General features: G+C 42.6%; 1 protein-coding gene across 5 annotated transcripts in view; it reads left to right on the forward strand.

Annotated features, from left to right (window-relative positions):
- zdhhc9 (zinc finger DHHC-type palmitoyltransferase 9) overlaps nt 1-19,656 on the forward strand; it is a 29,099-nt gene extending 9,443 nt beyond the window's left edge. For 2 of the 5 annotated variants that reach the window (XM_070962647.1, XM_070962648.1), the window contains 8 exons: nt 2,165-2,325; nt 6,600-6,758; nt 8,828-8,965; nt 9,395-9,443; nt 10,489-10,591; nt 14,421-14,524; nt 14,667-14,805; nt 16,022-19,656. In XM_070962647.1, coding sequence (XP_070818748.1) covers nt 2,165-2,325; nt 6,600-6,758; nt 8,828-8,965; nt 9,395-9,443; nt 10,489-10,591; nt 14,421-14,524; nt 14,667-14,805; nt 16,022-16,225 — 1,057 coding nt within the window. In that variant the 3' untranslated portion in view covers nt 16,226-19,656. The remainder of the gene's footprint in view (nt 1-2,164; nt 2,326-6,599; nt 6,759-8,827; nt 8,966-9,394; nt 9,444-10,488; nt 10,592-14,420; nt 14,525-14,666; nt 14,806-16,021) is intronic. The other 3 variants (XR_011602178.1, XR_011602179.1, XM_070962649.1) reach the window with 3 other exon arrangements.
- The last annotated feature ends 107 nt before the right edge of the window (nt 19,657-19,763 follow it).

Genomic DNA, 19,763 nt, shown 5'->3' on the forward strand with positions numbered 1-19,763 from the left:
CTACATCCCTTTCCTTCTAAACTTCCTGCCAGCTGTGTGTGTGTGTGTGTGTGTGTGTGTGTGTGTGTGTGTGTGTGTGTGTGTGTGTGTGTGTGTGTGTGTGTGTGTGTGTGTGTGTGTGTGTGTGTGTGTGTGTGAACAGGTATTTATCACATTGTGGGGACAAAAATCTGTTTACACAGTCACATTGTGGGGACTGACCTCCCTTATGGGGACAAAATGCAGGTCCCCTTAAAGTAAATCATTAAATTTCAGGGTGCAGACTGAGGATAGGGTTACGGGTTAGGTAAGGTTAGGTTAGGTACAGGGTTAGGAATAGGCAGATAGTGGTTATGGTTAGGGTTAGGGTAAGGGTAAGGCTCCAGGAAATGAATGTAAGTCTATGTAATGTCCCCACAAGTGATATAAACACAACGTGTGTGTGTGTGTGTGTGTGTGTGTGTGTGTGTGTGTGTGTGTGTGTGTGTGTGTGTGTGTGTGTGTGTGTGTGTGTGTGTGTGTGTGTGTGTGTGTGTGTGTGTGTGTGTGTGTGTGTGTGTGTGTGTGTGTGAGAGAGAGAGAATGAAATGCCAACCAGAGAAGACATTATGGATGGCGCTGTAAATGATGAAATCGCTTGAATCACTTCAAAGATATTCCCTTTCAGGGCGCAGTCCATAAATATTTGGGCAGATAAACATCTTTTTGTTAGCTCTGCACTCCACCACATTGGTATTGAAATAAAAAAGTGCTTTGAGGGTAAAAGTGCAAGTCTGATGAAACAAATAACAGCTAAACTAGAAGCAGTTGCAGAACATTACAAATGTCATCATGCATTAGAGCTACTTTCGAGCAGTTTTGGCTGCCTAAAATAAATTATAGCTCATACTCAGTTATGTAACTGTGCATGCAGTGTTTTGGGTGATAAGTGATACAGATAAATGAGTTTTGTTCATAGGGGATATTATGTTTCACACAAATGCACCTTGTCAGTGTTATGTAGATAAACACTTAAAATCTTCATTACATAAGGTATTCTGTTTATCATAATTTAAAACATGTTTGAGGCGTTGGAACCACAGAAGTAGGGGATTTTCGCTTATTGAAATACAGCATGTATATAATTGATTAATCTACTTATACTGAATTTGCACATTTCACTTCAACAACAGTTGTGAAAATGTTTCTTTCCGAGTTTCAGTGCTCCAAATCTCAATCTCCTATGTAATGAAGCGGAGAGTGTGTCGCCTGTGTGGGCAGACTTTGTGCATGACATACAGCACAAAAGTACGTCCTGCGCAGTATACAGTCCTGTAGTACCACATCAGTGTTGCTTTATGAATATATGATCCCGGCCACATGGGAGAGAGATGAGGCCGTACAGTTTAACTATTAATAACTGCATGTAGAAGCCTTTGCTGCCGCCGCTCCTCTGTTCTGTCGCAGCACTTTGCACTGCAGCCCACATCTGTTATCACACTGAGCAGCAGGCCTTTTCGGTGGAGAGGCCCTGCTGGCTCTAATCTCAATGCCCTGGCAAAAGGAGTTATGCTAATGTGTCTCCGCTCCTCCAGAAGGTGAGGCTGGTGTAGCATGGTGTTGTTTATTCACGGCCGTGACTTCGGCATGGTCCAGAGAAAGGGCGGCCCTCGCAGTTCCTGACCTTATGCTCAGAACACCGGTTCAGAATATGTACGCTGTCAGGTCACGGCCTCTCTGCACACGCTCTTTTGGAGAGGGCTCTCCCGTTTTTGTCTGGGTCGTTCTGTTGCATTTGTCATTTGTAGCCCTGATGCAAAGATATGAAATATCTCAATTCAGAGTGTTTTTTTTTTCTGCTTCAACAGTCTTATAAATGCTTTTCAGAAAATAATCATCACAGTTTGCCAGATCCTCGTCCTCTAAATGTCTTGTTTTGTCCAACCACCAGTCCAAAATTTCAGGTTCTGTTTACAGTGATATAAAACAAGCAAAAACAAGGAAGCTGCAACCACAAAATATCATCAAAATAATTGCTGATTAATTTTCTGGTGACCATCTAATCAGTCAATTAATCAACTAAACCAGGCAGCTGGAATGAAGTAATGACAAAGTCAGACATAAAAATTAAAAAAAGAAACATTTCCCATCCTCCCTGCTTTTAGACTCTATCTTTATCTTCTTTAATCTCTTTGTTTTCCCACAGATGTCCGTACCTAGCTGTCCATCTGTCTCCTGCCATCCCAGTTTTCGCTGTCCTGCTCTTCCTCTTCGTCATTGCCATGTTACTGAGGACCAGCTTCAGTGACCCCGGGGTGCTGCCACGGGCCCTCCCAGAGGAGGCCACATTCATTGAGATGGAAATCGGTGAGTTGCACGAGTGGTTTGCACAAAAGTTTTGAAATGTTTTATCTTTATTTTCAGGGTACTTTAAAGTTTTTCCAACGCCCACTTCAAAGCAGTCAGAGGAGCACAGAGAAAAAGACAAATACAGAAATCTCTTATGTGAAAACGGCAAAAATAATGTGTACATATAGAACCTCCTCACTCACAGTAAGAAAACGATTGAAAAAATAAGTGTTCTGGCATTTTAAATATCCACTTAACAAGTTTTCCATACGTTTCCACACTGTTTAGCAGGATCACATGTACATCCTGCTCTGTGGTAGTGTTAGTGCTTTGTTGAAGACGTATCTTAAAGCTGCTATCATGATTTTTATTATTATTGTTATTATGACATATCAAATGACAGTGTGACAATGTGAAAGGGGTCCCTGCCTACAGAGAATTATCACCTGACTCTGCAGCTGCCCTTGGCTTTATGGAGCTTTATTATGACATTCAGCTCATTGTTTAGCTTTCTGGCCTGCAACTTTCCCGTTTTGGTTCACTCCCATCACTCTCATAGTGTAGTTTTTGGCAACAGCAGGCAGCTGTTTTCAGAGAAAAAGCTCTAAAAATTCACTGTACACCAGCTCAGGAGTTGGTAGAGACCAAAAACAGAGCTAAAAAGAGTGAATATTGGCCAGAAAGACCTTGCTGTGTGCACAACTTGTCTTTGCCGTCACCAAGAGGACAAAAAATCTGTTTCAAGAGTGGATTTAGTCTAACGTTGAGATTACGTATAAAAACATCCATGTGAGTTTACATGGAATGTTCTGTGTCTTTAGAGTTTCAATGGAATTAGAAATATTCACAGTAGTGTGAATGTAAAGTAGTCTCACCTCTTCCAGTGTGATTGCAGTCCAGCGCCTCACCTTGACATGTGCATAGTGAATATATGCAATCAGCACTGATAATGCCACCAGGCGCAAATCTCTTATCTACACTCATTCAAATGTTAAGTCAACAAGAGGACGGATGGTTACCGGAGTTCATGTGCTGTTACACTCACGTCATCATCATCTAGGTTGTTGTTGTTGTTGTTTTTGTATAGAATGATGTCCAAAGACAGATGAAAATGTAGTATTTGGAGGACATAAATACTTCAGCTAAGCAGTGGGCACACAGCCGCTGTTCTGTTGGTTTATTCATGTTTGTTGTGCTTTATGTTGCTGAAGGTTGGGTGTGCTCGTCTGTGGATATAGAGCTCAGTCTAACATTCATTACAAGGGATCCTGTTGTCTTATTACACAGAACAAACTATGCACTGTATAATGATGACAACAAAGCCTTTGCCAACAAAAAACAAACAAGCGCCAAGCAGTGTATTTTTGTATTTTTCATGTCCTCTCCCTGGGTTGTCCAGACTCACTTTGTATTTGGAGGAATGACCTTTTATTCTGCAATATATCTGCACCAAGCCCTCCCTGCATCCTCCCTGCATCCTTACCTAACTCCCTCCCTGTCTGGCTGCTCAGTGTTCACCCTGTGTCTCAGTTAAAGATTTGCGGTGTCCTTCAGCCATCACTTGCGCTCTTTCTCCTCCAGTCGAGAGGCACCGGTGGAGACTGGTCTCAGTTCTTGACAGAGGAGGGCTGTAATAGCAAGGCGGAGGCACGCGGTCCTTTGAGAATGGGTCAGCTAGCAGCGAGCGCTTCTCTCATCATGACTGTGACTCATATCACTCACTGGATGACAGTGGCTGGGTGGTCTCACTGGCTTCGGCCATGATGACACAGGAGCACAATGTACAGCTGCTGCATTTAGTTCATATGAGGAAATCTCATTGGAAATTATTTATGTGAATAGATCTGCAAGCAATGGTTATTTTCATAACAGATGAATGTGTCGATCATTTCTTCCATTGATTGTTTTGTTTTTTAATTAGCAGAAAATCACAAGTTCCCAGAGCCCAATGTGATGCCTTCAAATGTACTTGTTTTGTCAGACCAACAGTCTAAAACCCAGATATTTCATTTACAGTCATCTCAAACTTAGTAAAAAGAAGGAGAAGGGGAAAAGTGAGAGTTTAATGCTAATGTGAAGGTGTGGAGTTATAAATTTGGCCTTAAATGCAGCTTTAGCTGAAGGCACAATCTGTGATCTAGATCCCTCAACATTAAAATTTAAAATGCAGAATTTAAGCTCATGCTCATTCCCAAATTGATTTAGAGGGTGTTTAACACATACACGAACACTAAAGAACTAGTAAGTCTAATTTATTCATGTTTTCAGGTGCTGTTAAGTTTTGTTTGCACCAGTAATGTAACAGGCCTGTGATGTTTTTAGTCCATCACACTCAATCTCTAAATTAAGATGTGTTGTGAATATATAACTCATATGGGGGGAAAAAGAGCATTGGCAAGCTGTTTCCCCTTATTTCCAGTCTTTATGCTAAGCTAAGCTAACTGGCAGCTAGCTTTGGGTTCGTATTTACCGTACAGATGTGAGAGTGGTATCAATCTTCCTCATCTAATTCTTGATTAAAAAAAATAATATAAGTGTATTTCCCCAAATGCCAAGCTGTTCCTTTAAATCACGTCATGCTACCTTCTCTCCAAGTCTTTTAATCTCAGGAGTTTTTAGGTCCTGGTTCCACGTGCGAACATAAAAAACAGCTCATCTTTAGCAGTACATTGGTTTTCATGTCTCCTTTGACCTTGTTCGGCATGTAGCCTTCCAAACCCTTCACTGATCGTCTACTTTCAGTTTTATACCCTCATTTTTTTGGTTTATTTATTTTACATTCCACATCTCAGCAAATCTCCCAGAATAGCAGGACATGCAAATGCTGGGCAGCACGGCCATGTAAAGGATATGCACTGCAACAGCTTAGATAAAGCACTTAGTTCACAGCCTCCATTCAACACAGCTCTTATGCAGTATGTTTTTTAATGTGTTAGTGTAGTTGTTTGCTGAGTCTGGGCCCTCGAACAGATAACAGCCAGTGGAGGAGGCAGGTGTGGATGTTTGATCTCATTCTGAGGCTGAGGCAGGCATTTTGATGAAGCCACCGCTGCCTCCATGCTCTTTCCCCTCAGCCTGTTAGTGACTAGTCCCAAGGGGGAATGCTAATACGAGGAGAGGCATCCTCTTGGAATATATAATGCCACTAGCAGACAGAGCTTTGCTACCCGAGGGAGTGGCATCACGCCCCGTGAGTGATGACTCATTAATTTATTCTCCGTCGGTTTACCCTGAAAGCCACTAATCCTACATCCTGTAGATTCATAATGCAGAGCGCTTTGTGCCGCCAGATTAAATAAATTTCACAGTGTTCATGTCTGTGGATGTATTTTGGATCGTTTTGACACAAGCTTGTAAACGTCCTACTTTGTCTGATTTATTTATGAAGAAACGGTTTTGTTTTGCATAACAGAAAATGATCATTGAGAGCTTTATACAGATTATAAACATCCAGCTTAGTTTATGCTAAACTGTTTCTCTGCTCGTCTCTGAAAGCTCTCTCCAGCCCAGATAATTAAATTTCCACAAATGCTACATTTTTAATCTTAATTTAAGAGCATGCCTGCTCTTTACCATTAACTCCACATTCATGCCTTCCCCCTGCAGCATGTTAATGGTAGATTTCTCCCGAACAGTTTCTCTCCTGAACGATTCCAGCCAGCAGCCCTCTGGTCATTAGCCAGCCTCTCAAACCTCTCAGCTCCTGCAGTGCTGCATAATAAGAAAGATCTGGATTGCCAAGAAAAGCAAATGCATGAGAATTTCATTTGGGTGGTGACTGCTGCTACAAAAGATTGGAGTGTGAAATACGGTCCTTTCAGCATTAGGAAGGTTAGTTGATGCCCCAGTAGAGAAAGACACGGCGTTATAGTGCTGCTGGTAAGTAATATTAACAGCTCAGCAATAATTACACATAAATCCACCATCATCAATACCGTATCGAGTCAATGTCGTCACTCACCGACGTCCTCAAGGCTCACCTGTCAAGATTTATGTCTTATTTTTCCTTGTCCTTGTCACTGAATCTCACATTCTTCATTGCCTATTTAAGAAATATACAGCCAGTGAACACAATGTAGGGAGCACCTTTACTAGTAATGCAATCCAGTGCAACAAGGCTGCAAGAAACTGCACGTTTTATGAAGCTTACGATACTCGTTATTTGTGAAAACACTGTCAGAAGGTTTAATTTGTGCTTTTTGAGGACTTGAGTTTGTGATGTTGTTACATTAGTTTGAGGTTAGATGACAGCCAACATCTACTAATGACTGATGTGGTTGTTGTTTCCACAGAGGCCGCCAATGGGAACGTCCCTGCAGGGCAGCGACCCCCACCTCGAATCCGCAACGTTCAGATCAACAACCAGATCGTCAAGCTCAAGTACTGCTACACCTGCAAGATCTTCCGGCCACCTCGAGCATCTCACTGCAGCATCTGTGACAACTGCGTCGGTAAGAAATCTCTTCTGATCTGCCGTCAGTTCTTCCGTTGTTCGAACAAAGGCTCTACAAAGTGAGAAGACGGCCCATTGAAGGTGGTTTATTTCAGTTTTTCAGAAATAGAAAGGTGAGCAGTGTCGTCTCGTGGGGAAAAATAGCTTGCTGACATGATGATTATCACTGAAGCCTCAATCTTAATTACCTCTCTGCATTCATTCATTGGGCGTTGGTAAATAATTAAAAAATTGTAGCTTTAGAATAAATGTTGGACTAAGAAGAGAGGATGCAAAAGTTTTTGAAAACTCAAACAAACGAGCCAAAAACTTCACAGGGAGTGTTTTTGTGGAATGTGCTTTGAATTCTGAAGCCGGTTTGAACTCTGTGTGTGTGTGCGCGAGTGTGTGTGTGTTTTGCTGTGTCATCTCTCAACCCTGCAGAATAGCACTGATTTGGTTTCTAATGGTTGAGGAATGCGTCTGAGGGGAGCGCAGACTCATAGGCGATGTGAGAGGAGACAGTGGAGGCTCAGTGAGGGAATAAGCGCTCAGTCATTGTGAACACTGGTTCATCTGTGTCCACCTGCTGTAGAAACACACACACATACACACATACATAGTCCAAGCATGACGCGGCAGCACGCCTCAGTCCCTCTTTTACTGCAGTCATATCTTTTCATCTTCGACTCAGCGTTGTTTATAGCGGTTAAAGTCTCTCACAGAATAAACAGCATTATAAAAAACAGAAAAACAGAAGAAAGAAACAAACCATTTCACTAATTATATTTGTTTATCCGCAGGCCTCCTCTGGTTAATGTATTATGAGATGTCTGATGTACAATTTAGTCTGAGAGTATCTGGACAGTTGTTTTAGCTGTGTGTGTGTAGCACATGGGAGTTGAATTAAAACAATTGCTATGGGGGTAAAGTGCTATTCTGGTTCCAGACCTCTGAATTACTGCACACATCTTTCCTTTTAGTGAATGAAATGGACAAAATGGCATTTTAGTTTGATTATCAAGCTAGTAAAGTGCTTTCAGCTTTAATTTGAGGGTTTTTACGTCCATATTCAATGAACAGTGTACAGGATTATTGTCCTGCTCTACACCATGCGCGTGGGGGTGGGGGTAGGGGGACTATGTATTATAAGACAAAGTCTACAGCCATGCTAGCAGCTCTGTGTCATTGTGCTTTGGGCTAAATGCTAACATCAGCGTTCTAATATTCTCACAGTGATAATGCTGATGTTTAGCTGGTGTAATGTTCACCATCGTAGTTCAGTGTGTTAGCATGCTAACATTTGTTAGGTAGTGCTGAACAGTGCCTGTAGTTTCTCAGGTGTAAGTATTGGACACACTGATGTGTTGTCCTTGTGGTGGCGCTAGAAAGAAAGTCAAAGGATCATCAAAGTTATTGCAATTCAGTGAATGTCTACATACAATATCATGGCACTTGTTAGATATTGTTTTATGACCTACACAGGGAGCAATCGAGATGTTTTGGCTTCGCTTTTGGGGAGTCTGTCTTTCTGTACAGTTAATGGTGTGAATGATAGTGATGGACCAACAGCTTGACCGACAGACATGGCCATCTGTAGAGCCATGTGGCTAAAAAAATATTGGAAGGACTTATAAAAAGGTTCCTTTTGTACTCTAAATATAAATGTGATCCATTTATTTTGACCTTATATCTACAAGCTGCTTCACGCCTTGAGTGTCTGCTGCGATGTTTACAGTGTATTATTGTGAGAGTCCATCCAGGGAGTGCGACGGTGTGTCTGCTGCAGAGAAAAGTTTAAAGGAACATGTTTACTTCTGCCGTCCGTTCGACCCTCCCCTGTTTTCATCCGGCTCTCCTCCAAATTACAGAAAAAGAGGGGCCAAGCGGAAGTGATCACTATATTTAGACTGCAGGTTTACAGAAGCTGATGCACAAAGCTGTCTTTGATGAAAAGACTGCAGTTGATATTGGTGTATTTTTAACGCTTGATTGATTTCCTAAAGCGTCTGTTTTCTCAGAAAGTTGGTGTGGTACATCTGGTTTTATTTGCATACTGACACGGTGACCTTTATCTCTTTATCGCAGACCGTTTTGATCACCACTGTCCGTGGGTCGGCAACTGTGTGGGCAAGAGGAACTACAGATACTTCTACCTGTTCACCATGTCCCTCTCCCTGCTCACCATTTACATCTTCACCTTCGACATCGTTCACGTGGTCATGCGTGAGTATCCCGTCAGTCATTTGTCCGATGAGAAGGAACAGACAGGACATGTAAAAGAATGCGGCAAAACAGGAAGCACAACTTGTGACACAAGCTCACCAGCAGCTTCTAGTGTAAATGCAAATGTATGCCCGTGTGCTCAAACTATGACCTAATTCAGACCAGGCTTTTCCTGGAGCGTGACATGACAGGAAACAGCAACTGACAGCTTGACATGATTCCTCTTTCATCCCCTTCCTCCTGCTTCCTTGTTCTACCCAATGCAGATGGCAAGAAGACAGGGAGACACAGGAAACAGGAGTGTTTCTAGTCAGGATAATTAGCTCTGGGCTTGTTATCTTAATGCTGGTGTAATATGTAAGGATTCTGCCTTTTCAGTAGAGGAAAGAATTAATAATGTATCTTCTTTCTGTGTTTCTCTGTTCACAGGTTCAGTAGATAATGGCTTTTTGAACACTTTGAAGGAAACACCTGGAACATATCCTTTAAAGCTCTGACCACAGTATATACCACAAAACAGCTGCTGTGTGCGTCATGTCTGCCAGATTTCCCAGAATAGAAAATGAAAAACATCAAGGTACTTTTAAAGTACATCACCCCAACAATGACCGTTCCCTAAACCTGTCCCCAAACACCGATTGTCTAATTATAGCTTAGCGTCCGTAACTAACATGATGAAGTGGCGTCCTTTTTAACCTTTTTAAACACAAAAGCTGAAGTGTAAAGGATGGATTGAACAAAGTGTTCATCTGCTCAATGTAGCTGCAGCCGTTAGCATGTTCAGCCAATAGGCCAGTGAGCTCAGCTAACTACATTAGTTTGTGGGGTAATAACAAGAAAATCCCAGTTCATGGTAAGATGATACACGGTGTAGTGTTTCATCACTGTGTGGAAGCTGATCCTGAAAGCTAGGAGAGTTCCTGAATTTGGGGAAAATTATCAATCCCTTAGCCGAGATATCATTACATATGCCTAAAACCTAACTTAGTCTTCTTCTTTTTGTTTTGTAGTAATTCAGCTGCACAGATTGAAAAGTCAGCTTGAGATATCGCTGTGACTCATGAAGCTACCGTTAGCTTAATTAGCTTGCTAGCGACAGCTGATAAAATACGCCTCTATTGTTTCAGCTAGCGAAACCAACAGTTTACCAAAAATAAATGAAAAGCTGCTTTCGTATAAGAAACTCAATGGTGAATCTGCCACAGTTCTTCCCCTACTTCCCCTTCTACCACAGAAGGGGAAGTTTGACCGGCATAGCAATAATGACTAAGAGGGCAAGGGGCTGGATGACTGAACTTAGTGAAACTGCAGCTGGTCACTTCTTTCTTTTTTGTAAGTTAAAGGGTAAAAACCTCCTGCTTTTGACCCCACACATATTTTTAGACTTTGGTTCCTTTCGCCGACTGTCACCGGCATTAATCGTGTTATATAATTTTCTGACATTTTGCCGTCACCTGCTGTTTAATCAGTGACCACGCGTCAGGCCGGAAACATCTGCTGCTGTTTTCTTAACTCCACTGCACTGTGCTGGAGGTGCTGGTGTGCTTCTTCACCCTGTGGTCAGTGGTGGGACTGACCGGCTTCCACACCTACCTGATCTCTCTCAACCAGACCACCAATGAGGACGTGAGTGCATCTTACTGCATGTTCAGTTAGACATGTTCTGTGCCATTAAAGCTTTTTATCCGTGCATCCATTTAAACTGCACATATCTACAGACTAATGCTTCTGTCATATCTATACGGTGATCTGAATCATGCTGGGAGGCACAGTGCTGTACTTTTAGTATTTCTTGGATTTCACACTGTCTTTATTCAGATGAACCGTGACTTTTGAGGGTGTAAAGTAACAGGATTGACTGTGGTTAAACTGCACTACACAGGATTTCTCACCAACTAAAACTCCTAAGTTAAGATTCCAAGCTGACTTTGTATGCTGAGATCGGACCATGCAAACTGAAGCTTGTTAGCTAACAGCGATCTATAAAGAGAGACACATGCATTTACATCCAGTCAGAAGCTCTGAAATGCTTCTTGGTTACATGAGTTTTTTTGATAATCCAGTATTGTAAAGTGTGACCCACACATTCAGGCCCTGCTGATTGGCTCTCACCTGAGTTTTCACCATTATTTTCATCCAAACAGCAAACTCCAGGAGAGTGTTTCAGTCTCGAACTAAACAGACCACTTGTGAATGTACAGTTCACGTCATCTTTGAACAAAGTCCAACCGCTCTGATCAGTCACAGATAAGATAAAAGATGAAGATATTTTTCTAGTTTTCACAGATTTAGTTTAGATGAAGGGTCAGACTTGTGTGTGAGATCGTCTGTTTTAAAATTAGATTAATCGTCAGTGAAGATTAATTGTAGTTTTAACAGTGTGTCTGCAAATGTTGGCTTCACACTGCTGGAAAGATAAACATACATCACAGAGGCGTAAACGTGACAATTTCTAAGACTACGGAGCCGTTTCCTTGACGATGCCACCGCTTCGTTCAGCACTGAAGGACAGAGAGCTGGTAAACTGCAGCTTGTTAAACAAGACCATCCTAGTAAACTAAAGCAAAGCAAATGCACAAAATAAGAAAACAGGATCTTAACTGAGGCTACAAAGTCTATTTATAACTGCAGCTAAAACCAAAACATGCAGCATCTTTTTATTCAGACTTCACGTGAGATAAAATATAATAAACAAATCTTTCTGCTTGTGTTATAAAGTTTTATTATTCCGTCTTTTCATCCAGTTCAGCCGCACTGAGACCAAAAATCTCTTTACAAGGGAACTGTGGCCAATACAGCGGGAGCACTTTTCCTCTGCTCAGCCTGAGCCATATGACAAATTGGCTGGTAAATGCTTTGAATGCTAAAAGCAGCAGTCACACTCCTCTCTGCTCACCAAGGCGACAGGCTAATGATCTAAAAATATGCATGAATCGCTGCTATTCTTAATAAAACCAATGATAGAATGGAGCTGGAATAGGAACAAAGCAGGCCCGCTGGTTTCTGATTCTCAACTTGTCAGCCACCTTTAGAAGAAGCTTGTGAGGCTAAATGAGGGAAAAAATATTGATTGCTTGATCTCATTACCATCCAGTCATTATTTAGTCATCACACGCACACACACACATTCAGGCTGATCTAAAGCAGATGATGAGTAGTGGTGACGCAGGTGGATGAATCCACCGAGGGAGTAATTTATGTTGTCTGTGTATAGTAGTGTTAACAGTGTGTATACTTTATTGGAGGCTTTGTTAGCCCAGATCTGACTGCAGAGGCTCTGACGGGAAGCAGAGTGCAGCAGCAGCGGCAGTGGCAGCGGCGGCGGTGGTGGGAGGTTCTAGATGGCTGAAAGCAAGAGAGTGCACTCATACTTTGTTGTAATGATTAATTTATAATTCCCCCTTTTCCTTCCTGTGGGATGCCTGCCCTCATTTTTTTTTCAGTTAATCAGTAATGAAGCTCTGCAATGTGCACCTACAGTGTAATGTTGCTCCAGGATTGAAACAATGGCTGTCAGCCTGGCCGTTTCAATATCTGTGATTGGCCTAATAATAGATGCATCGATACCTGCAGGGGCTGGGCACGCAGCCAGAAAAACTGCTGGGGGGTGGAGGAGAGAGAGGGAGTGAGGGAGGAGGAGGAGAGGAAGATGGAAATGGTGAAATAAGGGCGAACAAGAGAAGGCACCTTGAGTGTTGTAGCTGCTCTGGTCTCCCAGAGGATGATACATGCTCTGTCAACTGTGTCTCCTACACACACACACACACACACACACACACACACACACGCGCGCATACACACACGCGCGCATACACACACGCGCGCATACACACACGCACACACAGTACACGTGGGCCTGCAGAACAGCAGTGCCTAATGGGCAGACTGTTGACCTATATCTACTGCAACTAAAAAAAAAAGGCTGTTGTGTGTCAGTACAAACTCACGCTGTGCAGCCAAACTTTGTTTAGTTTTGGGGTCAGTTATATAAGTCGATCTATCAGTTTGCTTTCTCTTCTTCTTCTGCATGTTTTTCAGTTAATATTATCCAACCTGTATTGTAGCTATAGTTACACTTAGATCAGTCTAGCACTCATGAAATTCTGATTAAATAACTGGGTGTTGTGTTTTCTGTATGAGTGGTAATATAACAAAATAAAAGTCAATATAAAAATAAAAACTCTGGTACCCTCTAATATATTGTTAATACAATCAAAATCATGTGTAGTTTTCTGGATAGAAATAAAGTTGTAGCTATCAAACGTGTTCTCTTCTCTGGGAGAATATTAACTGATGAAAAATTTTTTTTAATTGAAAATCATGCAGAAGAGGGGAAAGTGTGCTCTCCGCCCTGAGTGGTATCAGCAGGTCTAACTTTCAGGCTGCATAAAAGGTGGGGCAGCCTGTATGTAACCTGAGAGACGAAGCCCAGGGGCAAAAAAAACAAGCAGGATTATGGTGGCTGCACATTAGGACAACAAACACTCAGAGACTTTAGAAAGAAAATCAATATGAACAAAAAAAACGTGTCTCCACCCATCCCCAGCTGGAGCGGAGGTCTCAAAGTTTCCAAAGATACCAGATAAGTCAGGCTGAAGTTTATGGAAATGTGTATCAAGTGGTGCTTAAGATAAGATAAGATAAGATAAGATAAGATAAGATAAGATAAGATAAGACTATTAATCCCACACCGGGGAAATTTAGTCGTTACAGCAAGCGCATTACAAAAAGCAGGCACAGTGGCATAAAGAGGTCAAATAAAAATATAGAAGTAGTAGTAGTAAGATACAGAGTAGAAAAAACAACTATGTCTGGGTACATTTGTACAGATTATTAAAAATTAAATAAAAAAAATAAAAAGAGACACACAATTTTCCCATTTGATGTAATTGTGTAGCCGTAAAATGTATGAAAGTGTGAATGTTTCACTCACTGTGAGCATCATGTGAATATGAAACAAGTCAATATGGAGTATGTGTGTGTGATACAGTCGGTGTGGAAAATAAGGATTTTCCACCTTTAAAGGAAACAAAATGTTTAAGGGTTAAAATGTGCCTCCTGTTAGCTGCTAAATAATACATCAGACTGAGAGTTTCTGTACAGTACAGTACAGAAGGACTTTATTTCTGGGGGAATCCTTTATATGAATTCTCAGATTTTTCAATGAATTATTAAAGTGGTGGTAGTTAGTAGGTGTGGCGCCCGCCGGCACCCGTAGGCACACAGAGTTCCCATTAAACCAGGAATCATGAAATCCCTGATAAGATCTTAGTAGGTCAAAGCCGAGCCTGTGGGAGCAACATCTAAAAATGGAACCCTGCTTTTGAATAAGGTATAAAGCCAAAGCGAAATCTTTCTGAAAGAGAACTGAGCAGGACTGCGATCAGGTCGGGGTGTGTTTGGGATGGTTTGCTGCTCCAATGATGAGTGTGGTGCACATTTTTGTTTTGTCCAGATTAAAGGATCCTGGTCGGGAAAGAACAGAGTCCAAAACCCATACAGCCACAAGAACATCATCAAAAACTGCTGCGAGGTGCTCTGCGGGCCAACGTACCCGAGGTAACCTCCGCCCTCTGTTATCGGTTCTGTATCGGAGCCTGTGGTGGATCAGACTCTCAGATTAGCCGCTCACCTGCACCTCGCTCTGCCGAGTAACGAGCAGGATGCAGTTAGTGACTGACTGTCTTGTGTCGCTCTCCAGCGTCTTGGACAGAAGAGGACTGATGTCAGAGGATTCGTCTGTTTCTGCAACGCCTGCTGTACCCTCCTCCTCCTCCTCCTCCTCCTCCTCCTCCTCTAGCAGCAACAGCAGCAGCAGCAACCCAGTGCCACAAACCACGGTGAGCATACACACACACACACACACACACACACACACACACACACACACACACACACACACACACACACTGCACCCTCCCCCTTCACACAGTCCCTCTAAAGTGGATCGAGGCTGCAAAGAACAGAATAGCGAATAGAGAGCAGACGTGAAACAGTCTAAACCAATTACAGGGAGTGTTTGAGAGCGGCAGGAGCAGTGTGCTCTAAGTGGAGAGCACTCTTCCTATTGACGATCCATCCTGTGACACATGGATGTGCAGCCATGTGGAGGCTCTTAACATGCTTACATGTTGATCTGTTTCTAATCGCTCAATTGTTGTGTTTTCTGCTATTAGCTAAACATGGATAAAAAAACATGGAGTCTGTCTGTCCAGTGTTGCTAAGGATCATGCTGACACTGAAATGCTTCACAGAAATCATCATTTTAAACATGTTACAGCTCCAGAATGGTTTTAGGAAAATCCATCTGATTTACCAAAGGATGGAAACAGCAGTCGACCTTCTTACTACAGTTAATTAGTCTTTGTTCACGCTAGTCTTTTGTTCTACTTTCATTATTTGTTAAAACCAGTTGTTTTGCTTTTAGGGCCTTATTAAATGAGACCATTCTGCAGTACTTTATTTCACTGCATTGGAAATCTCTTCAGACCAAAACAGCCCTGTGTGACCACAGGGGGCGCTTTACATGCTATTAAATAGTCGAGAACGTGCCTCAAATTCACAATTTCTGATGCAGATCGTCAGAAAATGACCCTGCTTCACCTGGAAGGCACCTGGCCTTTCTCTCTCACCCTTTAAAGACAGAAAATAGCATTAATAAGAACCACAGCTTGTAGACGTGTGACAGCATCCATGCAACAGCATCCCCAGTGATCGCGCATTAAGGTGTCACGTTACAAAGTAGCCTACCGGAAACATGTGCTAGCACGTGTTTGATTAGCTGACACAGCAGAGAAGAGATGTAACTGTGACTTTGACTCTTCATATAAAACTGTCTGTTCTGTCTGTGCTGTTGCTGTTTGGCCTCACATCTAAGAATTCTAGTAATCATTGAGAATTATCATCTTCTGTTGTTACGTGTGTTTTGCATACACATCCAGGGTCAGCAGATGGACATTAGCATTCTGCTCTGTTCGACGTGTGTTATGATGATGTGATGCTTTGCTGCGGCTCACTTTGTTATCACTGGCTCTGACTACGCTTGCGTCTTTTCAGCACGGTGTCCTCTGCCTACAGAAAACCACGGCCCCGCTCATCCCCAACGAGCACACACCCGACGACGCCAAGCCGAGCATCGCCGCCTCAGCAGAGAGGAGCTCCTCCCGCAAAGAGGAGCACCCTCCCGCTTCAAAGGTCCCACCCCTGGCTTCGCCCGAGACCGATGCAGAGGCGTCCCTCGCCAAGGACAAATCCCATTAGCTGAGGGAGGCGCGGCGCTCGCCGTAGCCACGCCCCCAGCAATCCTGCCTGGTCAGGAACTGAAACATTAACAATCAACGTCTGATTATTGTGCGGGTGGCTCAGTTACTCTCCCGCCCTACATTCCACCAGAAGAACGGAGCTTCTGCTGCAGCTCCTCCTCTTCCCTCCTCTCCTCAACAGTAGCTGCAGAGCTCTTTGACTGACACTTACTCCTGCAGGAGGGGGAGTGATTTAATGGAAAGTCAGCAGCTTCCTCTGTCTCCTGAACACTGCATGGAAAAAACACGCAGGGGGAGAAGCTGCCGGGAGAGCTGCAGATAAAAAAATCTCTCCGAGCGTGTGACATCCCCGCCGGTCACCTGTTGGCTGCTCCGATTGTCAGTACTGCTTCAGTTCTTCATTTAAAATCGCATAATGACATTTATTGTGAGAGGCCAGTTCAAATATACTCCTTGCAAGTGTCTGGCAAAGACGATATTACTTCTGGACATGTATAAAACTTCATACATACAGTCAGTTTTCTGTTGTGTGCACATTACATGCCCTATGCAAACCGTGAGAGGGCTGGACATGCAGCTTTGATCAGAGTGCAGAGAAGGGTTACAGCTGTAAGAGTGTGAGCACACCTGGTGTCCAGGCAGGGGGAGGATGTGCAAATCCTTAGCTGAGATATCCTTAAAGGCTACTTCCAGGCAAGTCAATCTACCTTGTATTCTGAAATTGCTGCATCCAGTACTGTTGCATCTTTTTTTTAAAGTGATCTGATCCAGACCAACGCCTGTCCTTCCATTTTTATATAATCCAGGATGTAGTGTGACGTCGGTGCTCTAAAATAGATGAAATTGCTTCACGCACAGTTAATGTCTTGTATCCAGGAGACGCTTTGCCAGAGTCCCGGTGTGTGTGTGTGAGAAAAGGCCTGACTTCTGATGATAGTAGACACTAGTAGTAACAGTGCCTTATCGTAACAGCTGCACTATCAAATGCAACTGAGGTCGACCAACAGAGAAGCCCGTGAAATCCGTTCTAACCACTGATTCAGTGTTAAATGAGAAATGCCAACGTTTGTACACTAATTAGTCCAGTGGATCCCAACCTGGGCTTTGGGACCCCTGCAAGGGGCCGCAAGACAGTTCTAAGGGGTCGCAACTCATTCGCTTTCTTGCTGAGAAACAGATGAGAAGATTGATACCAGTTTCATGTGTCTGCTGTCAATATGAAGCTACAGGAAGCAGGTGGTTAGCTTAGCTTAGCTTAGCTTAGCATGAAGACTGGAAACAGAGGGAAACAGCTAGCCTGGCTCTGTCCAGAGATGACAAAATCAAGCTGCCAGCAGCTCTAAAGCTCACAAACGTTTGTGTTCAAAGAACAAAATGTTTTGTTGCTTTTCGGGTGGAACTCTTCCTTCCTGTCATTTTTACTGTTTGTATTTACAGAATAAACACAATAATTAGTGAGCTTCAGAGATGCTCGTAGATGGATCTTTGGAGAGGATCGGGCTGATTGTTTCCCTGTCTCCAGTCTTTATGCTAAGCTAAACTTCATATTTACTGTACAGTCACGAGTCGTGTCAATCGTCTCATCAGCAAGAGGAAATAAACATTTGCTGAAATGTCCTTTTAAAAGGAAAGTAGAAAAAACACATTTCTGCTGAATAACCCTAAAAATGTGCTTTTTTTCTTTTTTCTTATGAAATACTATAAATTGTCTCCTACAAATTCTGAAGTATATTAAATGTGATAAGGAAAAACTCCTCTGGTGGAACAGCTGGTAAACGTCTGCGGTCTGTGAGTGACGGTGTGTTCAGGGGTCGTAGGTCTGAAAGGTTGGGAACCGCTGAATGAGACCTTCTGAAGCAAAAACTAAGCAAAGCCATTGTTGCACTGTACATAGTTTAACAGGTAAAGGTGTCCTGGAAAGCTCTCATCTGATTGGTGAGGATTGCAGCAAGGTTTTGTTTTGGTTTTGGCTTTTCCTTTTTTTGTGTGTCCAAATGCGGCCAGTGTTAATTCTGCTGCCTGTGAGCTTGAGCGCCTCCTCCTGTAAATCACACCAGAGCCGATCTTCCCCCGACTCCTCTCTCTTCCCGCCTCCTTCCTCTGTAAAAACCGGCTCTCGTATTTAACTCCTGCTCTCCTCCTCCTCCTCGCGTCTTTGCTGTGACAGTTACTCCTCCAGTACGCCCAAGGCCGAGGCCGCTTCCGCTGCAGCTGTCTCGTTATCGCAGAGGGAGAACGGCGCTCAGTCCTTTCTTTTCACACATCTGTGTATTTCAGACGGAGCACAGCCTGTAATGTGGCCCGAGAATTTATTTTGTTCACAGAGCGCTCGAGGGGACGGCGCCCACACAAAGAAAAATGAGAGTAAAGCTTATTCTTAGTATTTAAATGATGTTAGCTGATAGCGAGAGTTTGTAATAGTGGTTGTGTTGTATGCAAGACAGACTTAGTGTTTGTGAAATATACTTGTGTAGAAAATCTAGTGTGTCAACAGCTTTGTATCAGACTGAAATCTGCCCGGATGATTATTTCCTTTGCACCCTGAAGCAGTTTAAAGCTCTGAAGACTGATTATAGACACTTTTAGGTGATAAAAGATTAATACAGGCTTGCAACTAACAACTTTAATTATTGATTAATCTGTGGGCAGTTTTAGGGATTAACTACTTGATTGTTTGGCCTATATAATGTTAAAAATAGTGAGAAAAACCCAAATATTCAATTTACTATCAGGAAATCAGCAAATATTTAGATTTAAAAAGCTGGAACAAGCAAATTTTGGGCATTTTTGCTTCACAGATTGTAAAGTTTTTCTGGTTTTTCTCAACTGATCGATGAATACTTTCAGCTCAGGGTGAATCCTTTATGTGAGGAAAAGGAGAGCTGACGGTCTCCTGTCCGTTGGATGAAGCTGTAAAGTGTGTGGCAGTATTGTTCCTGTGAAGTAAAAAAGCCTACCGGCCGAGTGTTTGTTCGGAAAACCTTCCAGTCAGAAGTAGAAACCGAGGCCAGAGCGGGCTTTCTGTGTGGAAAGCACTCGAAGGCAGTTTGTGTTTGATTTGCTTTGCATTGCTGTCACCGAGAAGCAAGAATGTATGATTGATATTCAGTAGGAGAAGAGACAGTTTCAAAGCGGGTTTTTAAGGGACGGATGAACTTGAAGTTTTAGCTCCAAAGGTTTGCAGACAAGCTGAGCTCTTGTGTGTATGATTCCTGTGTTAAAACGCCATGACGCGGTCAGATCCGAATGCTCTGATCATTCTATTACATTGCATTATGTATACAGATACAGTAATATACCATTGATGGAACTCTTTATTTATGTTCACTTTGTTTGGTATCAACACTGTGATTATATGTGTTTCATTCAATTTACTTCACTTCTTTTTACATGATCAATGTGTCTGGTAAATAAACAATATTGTCTTATTATTGTTGTCTCAACTGTAGCATCAATGGCATTATGCATGGCAGCTTTCTTATTGTGGTTCAGTACTTTGCCTCAAGGTGAAATTTAATTTAACTATCTGAATTGTC

Source organism: Chaetodon trifascialis, chromosome 5 (assembly GCF_039877785.1).
Source record: "Chaetodon trifascialis isolate fChaTrf1 chromosome 5, fChaTrf1.hap1, whole genome shotgun sequence".
In the NCBI taxonomy this organism is placed as follows: Eukaryota; Metazoa; Chordata; class Actinopteri; order Chaetodontiformes; family Chaetodontidae; genus Chaetodon; species Chaetodon trifascialis.